This window comes from Solanum tuberosum, unplaced genomic scaffold (assembly GCF_000226075.1).
Source record: "Solanum tuberosum cultivar DM 1-3 516 R44 unplaced genomic scaffold, SolTub_3.0 scf00300, whole genome shotgun sequence".
In the NCBI taxonomy this organism is placed as follows: Eukaryota; Viridiplantae; Streptophyta; class Magnoliopsida; order Solanales; family Solanaceae; genus Solanum; species Solanum tuberosum.
The window spans coordinates 579,914-591,523 of NW_006239221.1; the positions used below are offsets into that span (position 1 = coordinate 579,914).

General features: G+C 27.2%; 2 protein-coding genes across 2 annotated transcripts in view; both read right to left on the bottom strand.

Moving 5' to 3' along the window:
- The window catches only part of LOC102590358 (E3 ubiquitin-protein ligase RING1-like), a 2,172-nt gene extending 1,815 nt beyond the window's left edge, over nt 1–357 (bottom strand). The window contains exon 1 of the mRNA XM_006359467.2: nt 34–357. Within this exon, the coding sequence (XP_006359529.1) occupies nt 34–201 (168 nt within the window). The 5' untranslated portion in view covers nt 202–357. The remainder of the gene's footprint in view (nt 1–33) is intronic.
- Nucleotides 358–3,021: 2,664 nt separating this feature from the next.
- LOC102590705 (uncharacterized) lies at nt 3,022–4,948 on the bottom strand. Its single transcript, XM_006359468.2, has 3 exons — nt 4,560–4,948; nt 3,947–4,062; nt 3,022–3,419 (listed from the first exon to the last, which is right to left on the bottom strand). The coding sequence occupies exons 1-3, from the start codon at nt 4,722–4,724 to the stop codon at nt 3,368–3,370; spliced, it is 333 nt and encodes a 110-aa protein (XP_006359530.1). The 5' UTR covers nt 4,725–4,948; the 3' UTR covers nt 3,022–3,367.
- Between the last annotated feature and the right edge of the window lie 6,662 nt (nt 4,949–11,610).

Genomic DNA, 11,610 nt, shown 5'->3' on the forward strand with positions numbered 1-11,610 from the left:
AAGGGGGGGGGGGGGGGGGTAATCAATTAGTACCTTTGATGAACTTGAATTGAGAGGATGTTCATGGTTACTTGTGTATAGACAAAAAGAAGACCTTCTTGTGGATGAAAAACCAGTGGTGTTAGATGAATCTATACATCCACTACTTTGATGAAATCTCCTTCTTCTAGCACATTCAACACCAGGAAGCATACCAGCCATTTTTACACAAAACTCAATAGAGGAAAGAGAGAAGAAGAAAAATATAGTGAAAAAAACCAAAAAGTTATACACTATATAGGCCTAACTCACTTGCAACTTTTTTTTTCTATGTATATAAAGTGAAGGAGACAGAGGAAATATTTCAATTCCTATACATTGTGTATTATTAGTATTTCTTTGTCCGAATTTATATGATAACGTAGTATAAAGGTTAATACTTAATTTTTAAAATAAAATATATCTGAAAATTATAGTTAATAATTTAAAATATATTTAAAAATATGTAGTAAAAGAGATTATTTGACTAAGTAATAACATCTTCATATAAATTGAGACAGAAAGAATAGGGATAATTGTCTTTTCTTTTGATTGAAAACTCTATGTCAATTTTATTGTTTTTGTTATGTAATAATAATTATAATATATAATGATAGAAAAGACCTCTCTTGAATGCAGAAGTTTCTTGGAAATAATGGGGCAAAAATAAATTGAATCTTGAAATGATGGGCAAATTAATAATTTTTGGACTAAAGTTTTTTGGTAGACAAAAGAGGTCCCTACCATAACATATTCATTTTTTGACAAGCTATCATTTTCAGCTTCACTTAGTTTCATCTTTCACTTAATAATAGATGGATGTGGTAGGATTAGGACATGACTTTTTTTCCTTTTTTAAAAAAAAAATTACTTTTTTGTTCTTCTAAATTTTAGATTTACATTTATTCTATACATACTTATTTTAAATTTTAAATTCATCTCTTGTAATAGATTTATCATCAAATTATATCAATGGCAGAATCTATAACAAGGAGTCATTTAGCCATCAGAATTATTTATCTTTTAAATAATTTTTACTTTACTTTAAAATCAATATTTGGTTTAAACCTATCCAAATTCAATATGAAGTTGGATTTCGATTTTGGAAAAGTGTTTTAAAATTGTTTCACTATTTCAGTTTTAGAAATTTCAAATAAAGTGTTTTTTTTCAACAGTAATAATAATAAATGAGATCTAAAGAAGACACTATGTATTACCTTACTCCAATATTGTGACTATAAAGAGGTAAATTCAACTCTCTTTTTATTTGCAGAAAATATAACTAAATATAACTATAATTTCGACTCCAATTTCATTAATTTCAAACACTGACATCCTATAATTAACTTTTAACTTCATAAATTTCAATAATAATTATTAATGTAATCTTTCTATATGTGTAAGGTGTTAGTATGAATGTATGATATAATTAAAATATTTTTTAAAAGATAAAATTCATAATTCTCTATTACATAAGTATATGTAAGTCGCAATCGAACAAATTATAATCACCGTCAAATTATCAAAATCAAACTTTAAAATATCAAATTAAACTAAACTAATAATTTAATATAATTGGCGAGCAAACATTATCATTGGCGAACTGTACACATGATTCGACATATGTTCTGTCGTTCAGTTTTATATTTTTAATGAAATTAAATGTTTGAAAAAAAAAAGGAATCATTCATTTAAAATATTTTTCTTTTACAATATATATTAGTAAATTAAAATAGTTCATTTCTCTCTTTTGTTATTTTCTTATAAAAGTTACTTAATGTATTAGATTTATTTTCTGTTTGCAACTGAATAAGGAATATACAAAAAAAAAATCCAAATTAAATAGCTTTCAATTTAGATTTTTTTTTTGGTAACAACTGTGAACATTATCATTGATAACAAACGAGAATTACAGCTTTGATCACCTAACAACACAAGATTCGTGAATTCAATGGCTTCTCGAATTATAAAATTTAAATTATGAATCTAACTTTATTTTTAATGAAAGTAATTTTAATTTGTAGCATAGAATGAAAGGTACTATTTTATTATATTATTTTTATTACTGTTATAATCAAAGTTGAGATTACATAATCAAAGATACCATATTTTTTTTAAAATATATAAAAGAGATAGCCTGTCAAAATCTAATAAAATATTAAAGGCTGCTAAACAATAAAGTATAAAATAGATCAAATGATATTCTATAAACTTTTATGAAGATTTAAATAAAATGAATCTTTTTTATTATTTAATAAAGCAAACAAAAGGAATTAGGTAATTTAGTTTGTTATATATACTTTAAGGGTGGTCTTTGATTTTTTGATCCGCTTAACAAGATTTTAATATAAATTATTTTATTGTACATAATTTTTAAATATAATATGCATATAATAACTTGTTGTCCATTGGGTAGCCTTTAATATATGATTGTCATAATATAACCTTTATTTACCAATAAATTTATTTTTTCTTACAATAAAAAAAATCTAGAAATAATTGTAAATTATTCTTACATGTAATCACATGCATCTTAGTTTCTGTTTTTTTTTTTTATTCTGAATATTCTTTATTAATTCTAATATAGCAAAATTTACTATTATTTTGAGATATTGTTCTGTAGTTAAATTATAGAGATTCTGATCTTATTGTTTCTTGTTTATTTATTCTTTATTTTTTATTTTAATAATTGATTGATCTTCCTATAATGATATTTATACAAGTGATTCTAAAGGACCTCAATGATTGTTTCTTATGTATAATAAAAATAGTTGTGACTTGTGAGCTGTATATTCTTCCAAATGTCATATGTGGGGTTCATGAATAATTAATCCCACTAACATTTATTTGTACACCCAAAACTATGAAAAAGCTAAAAGATATTTCAAATCATATCTCAATAACTTTTTTTTGGTATTATTATGAAATTAATTAGTATAGTTTGATAGCAGATTAGATTTATGAAATTTCTAATTAAATTTTTTTTTTTTTCAAAAACATATTAGCAAGTCAATTAGCTTCATTACAAGAAATCTTACACACTATTTGCAAGTCCACAAAAGAGCACTCGTAAAAGGCAAAAATACTATTTACACTTGATGTTCAATCAAATATCAATTCAGCAAAACTCGCTCTAGCAATCAAAATTATCCTTATTCCTCAAGTTATCACATGTATCTCACATCGTCTCAAGTGAGAAACAAAGAACACATATCATTTAACTATAAATATGTGTATGAAAGATACATGTCATGTATTCTATTGATTTAGGATCGTAGATGCTAATTGAAGTATTAAAAATAGTCTTTTTCTTTCTCAACTACAACTTCAATATTGGTCAAACCATTTGTCAGCAAATCAGGCCCCTCAATTGCCCTAGACTTTTGAATCCCTTGGCACTCCTGAATTCAATTACACCAACAAAAAAAAAATATGAAAAACACAATCAGCATCATGAGGATAAAAGGGTCAGAGAAATAATAGAAATAAGAAATTTAAGGTGGGTGGGTGGGTAGGGTGCGCATGTTAGCAAGAATAATGACGTTCTGCTAATGTGCGCCAACAAAAATGAAGTTGAGGTCAAGGTTAAATCAACATCATGAGGATAAAGGGTCAAATAAAGGGGGTTGGAATAGGTCATCCCCATTATCTCTATCTCTTATTTGTTTATTTAATCAAGTATTTGAATCATACGGTTCTATTTTGGATTGGGTATATATCCATGTTGTTTGGGTTGGGGTTCGGGGATAAAATAGGTCATTCGACTATCTCGATTTTTTATTTGTTTATTTAATTAGGTATCTGAATCGTACGATTCTATTTTTTTCATTCTACGAGATGGGCGGGGTACAAGTTAGCATGAAGAATGAGGTCCTGCTAACATGCGCCAATAAAAAAAAAGTGAGAAATTTGGATCAAGATTTATGACCTCTTATTTTGTGATTTCCATTGGGAACTGAGCCTCTCATCCAGTCTTTGCTTGGCTTCTCTTGCAACTTCACCTAATTTCTCATCTTCATATTCTTGGCTTGTTGCATTTCTTTCCTGTTCATTCAAAAAATAAAAAATAAAAGAGTTTTAATATCATAATTCATTACAAACACAAAAAAAAAAAAAAAACTAATTTTCGATAGATCAATATAGGTGAATTCAATATCTAAAGGTGATAGATTCAGAATAATTGTAATCGTGTTATATGTATAAATAGATAATTCGATTTGTAAAAGTAATTTCGAATTAGTTATGCAAAATTCAAAAAAGGACTACACTTCAAAAGGTATGAATTTATATCATGCTAGTAAAAACACAAGAATCTAATCTTGGATAGATCCATTGAGGTGACTTCAATATTTAGAGATGCACAGATTCAGAATGAATATAATCTTGTTATATATAGAGAGAGTTCAAGCTAAAAGTAATGAATTCAACTACATAATTCTTCCTAGATTTATTTGTACAAGTATATCTACTCAGATCAAACAAAAAAATAAATATATAATATAATTTTTCAACGAAGAATAGTCGATGGACTACACTTGTACCTTGGAAAATCTTGAGGTAAGATTATGTTCATGGCTACTTGTGTATAGACAAAGAAAAGATCTTCTTGTGGATGAAGATGTATTATATGATGAATCTAACAAGCCACTATTTTTATGAAATTTTCTTCTTCTAGCGCATTCAACACCAGCAAGCATACCTGCCATTTTTACTAGTAATATGATACAAGAAAATGAATATTACTCAGATTTCAAGATGAAGGAACTCTTTTGATATCAAAATATCCAATATTTCGAAAAAAATTCAAAGAAATTAATAGGCTTAACTTCTTCTTCTATAGTACTATATATTTATTTTTTCTATAGAGTTGATTAATAAACAGAATTTACGAAGGAAGGTGATAGGAAGGATGTGGGAAACTTCACAAGACTTTTGGTCCAATTTCTTTATTGCTTTTTTTTTAGACTAGTCCACAATTAGTTCAATTATTGAGCTATGTTGAGTCAATTTTGCGTAATTTTTAAATAATATATTTTTCTTCTTTAGTCTTGTTGACTATGGGAGATAATTCCAATGTAACATAAGAAATGTCCTTTTTTTTCTTTTTTTTTTATGTTGATAGGTTAAGGCAAGAAATAAATTAAAGAAAAAAGGGTTGAGATGAGTTCTCTAAAAAGAGGACAAAGAAAGGCATTTGGGCCAGATGAGGCCCAATGAACTTATGGGCTTCTTAGAAGGTGAGAAAAATGGGCCATGAAATTGCGCGGGAAGTCCCGTGGATTGTTATCCTTTAATATTGAGTAACTTTCACATATAGCAAATATAAAAATCATATTTGTATGTTATAGCTATAGTTTGCATAATTGCGCTCCATGCAAATTTTATGTTTGCTATGGAGCTTTTGATTTGTATAATTCGCTACAAACATTTAATTTTATACAAATTGTTCAATTTTATATAAATTCATTTATACATTGTAATTTGTATAATGAGATATGTATTTGTATAATTATAAGTGTATAGGACGGAAATATATGTATTTGTATCTGTATATATACTTTTCTCTTGCTTTATACAAACACAGACGCATTTTATACCGAAATGTATAAAATGGTTAATTGTATACCGAAATGACTAATTGTATACCAAATTAGATGGCAAAAAGGGGATGTTTGCTGCGAATTACAATTAAAATAAACTATGGCTACAACATTTAATTTGTATTAATAGTTTGCTATTTCATACAATTTTTCCTTAAATAGATTTGTTCTTGTTTTCGTATATCTTTTTTAAAAAAAAAAAAAAAAAAAGGGGGGTGGGGGGGTGTAGGAGAAGGGAGGATTAAAGGTGGAGAATCGAACCTTCACTAAGAAGGTAAAAGTTTAGATAGTCAACCAAATTTCGTCGTTTTTGTATATCTTGCCCTTAGAGTATACGCTGACATAATCATGACTACACAGATTGTTGTGACAATTCGGTATGATTTGTGAGTAATTCAGTGGATAGGCATGAAGTCATACTGCTTTGTCGTGGCTTGCATTCTTTTCCTTCCTTGTTTGTAGCTTTAAAGTCACGATAATTTGGCATGATCTGTGAGCAGTTCAACATGATTAAATTAAAATATAACATGAAGTCACATTGATCTATCGTGACTATTCTGAAATGATTTTTTTTTTTTTTCCTTCATTGTTGTAGCTTTGAAATCATGATAATCTAACACGATTTGTAAGTAATTTCAACTGTTAAGATGATAACTAGATCTTATATAAACATAAAGTCATATCGATTTATCATTACTTGCCTGCATAATTCGAAGATGCATTTTTACTATCAATTGTGCACAAATATCAAAAGTATAGATAAAATTGGGCAAAGTTGGTAACAAATAATTATTGGGCCAACTTCTGTTTGGGCCACGTGAATATTGTATAACATGGCCTACATTTGGGCTACACATGAAGACGTGAACATTTGCACTTTTGTTCATATTTTGTACTGGTTTTTAATTTATGCCCCTCGTAACAAATAATTATTTGTAATATAAAATTTTATATTTTAATATCATAATATCTCATAAGTTATACTTGAAGTTGATATATATTATTTTTGTATTTTCATATTTATTGAGGTGAAACGTGTTAAAAGTTGATGTAGACAAATTTATTTTGTAACCGTAAAGATTGACACGTCATATTATTTTGGCCTATTGCATATTTTAGTATGAACAATTTATAGCTTGTTTTCTAGCTCGTTTTTTAAATTTTAGTATATTTGAAATTTGAATATGGACATTATTTTGGATATTTTTTTAAAATAATATAATTTTTACTTTTACTAATTCAAATAAAATGAAAAGTATTTGAAATAAATTAAGGTCTTAAATGAAGAAAATTGAAGTATGATTAATTACTTTTCTTAATATTTTTCTATTATTTATGAACCAATACACTCTATAAATAGGACTTAAATTCATTGTAGATATAAAATTATGCTATTGAAATCGTACACAATATGAGCTATCGATAACTAGTTTTAGAATAAGAGTAAAATAGGTTAGTCTCTTAATTTTCCAATTTTGAATAAGTATAAATTGTCATCGAATTTTGATATAAGGGCAAACAAAGATAAATCTCACTAGTTTAGGAGTAAATTATTTTTCTACGCGAGTTCTCAGTATTACGAATCTTATCAGAATTTGGACTTCGAATACATATATTTGACGCGTTCATATACATGTATCTCGAATACATGAGGTAAAAAATAAGTGTAATTTGTTCTACATACACAATATTTAAGTAGATTTGCATATATCTGACTCTCTCTCTCCCCTACCTCACTCACTCATTCTCTCTCCCTATACATTTATTTCAAAATGTATTGGATATACCATAGGTATCTAGTTGATTCATAAGTATCTGGGATACATAAATTATTTCGCTCGCCTCCCTCCTTCTCTCGTATCTAGGTATATCTTACTTGAAATATAGTATGAAATTATTAATTAGTGAACAATATATCATTATTTAGTGTAATTAAATAATTTTTTCTTTAATATAATGAACAAACAAAAATGAATAATATTTTTAGTATAGCAAACGAAAGTAATATTAAAAAATTCCCCATACAAATAGATAAAAATTAGAAACTCCTTCACATTCTCCACATTTTCTCTCACTCACTCACAGTCTCTCCAATGGAGGACGACGAATTCACCATACCCACTTCTCCACCATCTCTCAAACAAAAACTCAAAAACTCTCTCTGCTTCTCCTGCTGTTTCACCCATCGCAACACCACCACAACCACCGCAACCCAAGTTCACTCCCTCGACTACCACCCTCCGCCGCGGCGGCTGCCGTCGTCCTCCGATGAAAACCCGTCGCTGATCTGGATCAAGCCTGATATCAAAGACAAGTGCCGTACGATCTTCAATTTCATCAGTAACGGGAACGGAAACGGAAACCGCCATAAACGACACTCATCTGCTGAGTTCCGTTATGACCCGTTGAGTTACTCGTTGAATTTCGAAGATGAAGCTCCTTTAACGAATTTCTCTTCTAGGCTTCCTCAGTCGCCATCGCCTCCGCCGCCGCCGGTGAAGAATTTGGGTATTGCTGCCGCTGGTTTATGAGTAATGGCGGTGGTTACCGGTGAGGGTTTTGTTTTTTTCGTTGTTTTTGTCGTTTTTATTTTTCTGCAAATATATTAGTAGTAGTATATAGTACAAATACAGGGGATAAAAGCTTACACTTACTGAGCTTAATTTTGTACACAAATGAAACTTTTGAATCTATAAAAAAAAAACAAAAAAAACTTACTATGTATTTAATATAACTTCTTATTTTATACTTTCGTCGTAAACAATCTCTCTACGTATCCGACATCTTTTGAGATATATGGGATATGTTGTTGATGTTTAAAAGATGGGGACGTAAGATTAGATATTTTATTCAGTGCGGAGGAATAACATAAAAATTATAAAACATAATTAAATACATTCATAGAAAATAAATTTTTTAATTAACATGATTTTATAAGTGTAAATAATGTAATGATATAAAAGTTACTATGAGATGCAGAGAAACTCTAACATGTTAGCTTTCAAATAATAAAAGAATTACATTTTGTTAAAATATATTACTTGTATTAGGGGTGTTTATGATTTGATTCGGATCAGTTATTGGTTAAAATTAAAATTAAATCAATTTAGTTGGTTTTTAAATTTCTTAAACCAAACAAAAAAATAATGTTAGTTTGGTTTGATTTGGTACGATTTTTGGTTTTTTCGATTTGAAAGTAATAAGTTTGTTGAAGGCATATGCATTTCGATAGATACAAACACCTAATACATGAACAATCCACAAGAAAGATGTTGTGGATTCTATTAAGCAATACTAGAGTTTTTATTACACAAACAAAGTGATTTAGTTAAGCAAAAAGTCATGATACACTAAAATTCAAATGTTAGGCTTGAGAAAACGGTAGAATTAAAGACTAAGGTAATTGGAATTTAAAATAATTATAAAATTTATTTATATATAATTTCTCAGTTCGGTTTAGTTAGTTTTGCTGGGTTTTTTTAATAAAATCAAAATCAAACTAAATAGTATCGATTTTCAAAATTTAAAACAAAATCTAGCCAAACCAAACCAAATTAAATATCGATTATTTCAATCGATTTGATTTGAATTGTGATTCAGTTTAATTTTTTAACCATAACTATGATCCGCTCTAACTCGCATGCTATGTATTTTTTCTCCCTAAAAGAAAATAAAGCTTATTAGTATTATAAATAAAACAGCACTCTTTCACGAATATTAACAAAATTACTTTTAAATAGAGAAATAATAAAATAATCATATGATAAGTTTGAGACTATAGAGAGAGAAAAAACATGAAGATCATTGATAAGTAGAGATTAAAAAAAAAATTGCTATGTATTTTTAAAATGAAATTCACCCTCATGATAATTCTAAATAGTGAATATATAATATCATAACTTGTTATTTGAGTTACTCTCAATCTTTTTAATTCTATAGATAAAAACAAACTATTAAATATCATTCAGTTATTAAAGATTATGAGAATCAATAGTGTTAATTGAAGAATTTAACACATAATTTATGTAAAGTTGTTAGGAAAGCACCTCCGAACCCCGAACATATTTAGAGCATACAATTGAGCGCTTAAGACGTAAGCTTCACAAAATTATGCCTCACATATAAGCCTCAATACATTTTGTTAATGCATTGTCTCAGGACGAACCCGAGAGTGATTCTCATGAAAGTTGCCTTTTAAAATATTGATATTTAACGTTGAGTCGCAAATAAATATAATTTTTTTTGTTAATATTGAATGTGAGTATATTTAATTTGTTATTAATCATCACTAAGTGATAATTTTCTATTTTTTCTTAACTTATTTATTATTCAAAATTTACTAATTTGATTAATTAGACTTCACTTTGTGTGTAGCTCATTAAAGGAGGAAATGGTAAAGTTTTTTTTTTAGTGATAGCTTGTTTTTTTTATGTAATAAAAATATGCTCTTAGAATGTTTAAGAGTTTTCCACTTTTGAATTTTTTTTCATTAGTTGTTGGTTGGTACATTGGTAAAAATGAATTAACTTTAAACTGTAATTGGGAATCTTAATTGTTTATCAAAATGATTAATAAACAGGATGAATGATGAATTGTAAAGTAATAAACTACTACAATTATTAAAGTAAGAAAATATAGTTACTTACTTACTATATTAGTTTCCATATTTACTTTTGGTTAAATTACTCTTTTTAGTTAATACTTCCTCGGTTTTGATTATTTTTACTTGTCATATTTTAAATTCAAAAATCAAATTGCATAAACTTTGATCAATATTCTAAAATATATTTTTTCATTATATGAATAAGAATGTAACTTATAGTATTTTTTTCGTGTAATTTATAGATATCTAAATTTAATATATTAAATTAATTTAATTTTAAAAACTAATTAAATTTTGATAAAATAAAATAAGATAAGTAAAAATAAACAATAAAATTTACATAGACAGAAATTATTGTTGATTTTTAAGCAAGATTCTTTCATTCCTACCTTGGTCCCAAAGCTAAAAAGTTTCATAGATCTCACAAACATGGAAGCCTAGGGAATCCTACTTTTATATTCCTAACCCTCATAATGCTAAAATATCTTTTTGATATATTTCTTAAAACAGGTTAATGAAAAACACTAAAAAAAACAGTTTCATATCACCATCCTATATATTCGGTAATTACTGATTCGATTAATTTATTTACGTTACGTAAGAATTATAGAAGAGAAAATGCTCTAAATTAGAATTTCTCTTATACTATAGGTATGAATACGAGATGTAAGTATGTACATAACGTAATGATCAGTAAAATATGGAGAACATTAAGGTTTAAATTCCAATAGAGATAAAAATATTAAGTAATTTCTTTTGATTTGCTCAATCTTTGATAGAGAGTTTCCCTATACGTGTTTTGATGGGGTAGCAGATACTCGATAAATAAACTTATCGATCTTTTAATATTAAACAATACTATTGTAGAGGCTATAATTTGCAAAATCTTTGACGAGGAGAGATGAAAATTGACATGTAAATTTCAAGTCTATTGAGATTTGAGACCTTAATTTTGGTATTGCTTGAGTCGAGGTCTATCATATACAATTTTTTAGTCCTCAGAAAAATAAGAATAAGACTTACATATATATTTTACTTTTCTGAGACCACTAATAAAATCACACTATTATTGTTGTTACTATAATTGAATTGACAATTTGGTTTAATGCTAGTTCAAGTTGGTCTCTAGTCAACATCAAAGGGTATATGTGTTTTCCTCTTCAATTTTACTACTATCTCCTTTTTTTCTACTTATATATAAGAGGGAGTTTATGATGGGACATTTCAATGTCCCATCATAAACTCCCTATATAATATTCTATATAATAATATAATATAATAAATCATTTTTTCTATTATATAATATATATAATATATATTTATTTTCTAAGGGAGTTTATATAATATAGGGAAAAGGGTCAAAAATACCCCTCAACTTTAGTTTATTAG

What these genes read in the sequence shown, in the direction of transcription:
- LOC102590705 (XM_006359468.2), bottom strand. Translation starts at nt 4,724, where the DNA reads ATGGCAGGTATGCTTGCTGGTGTTGAATGCGCTAGAAGAAGAAAATTT. An exon ending in TTACCTCAAGATTTTCCAAG is followed by an intron (nt 4,063 to 4,559) that starts GTACAAGTGTAG and finishes TTGAATGAACAG; the next exon opens with GAAAGAAATGCAACAAGCCA. An exon ending in TGGAAATCACAAAATAAGAG is followed by an intron (nt 3,420 to 3,946) that starts GTCATAAATCTT and finishes AATTGAATTCAG; the next exon opens with GAGTGCCAAGGGATTCAAAA.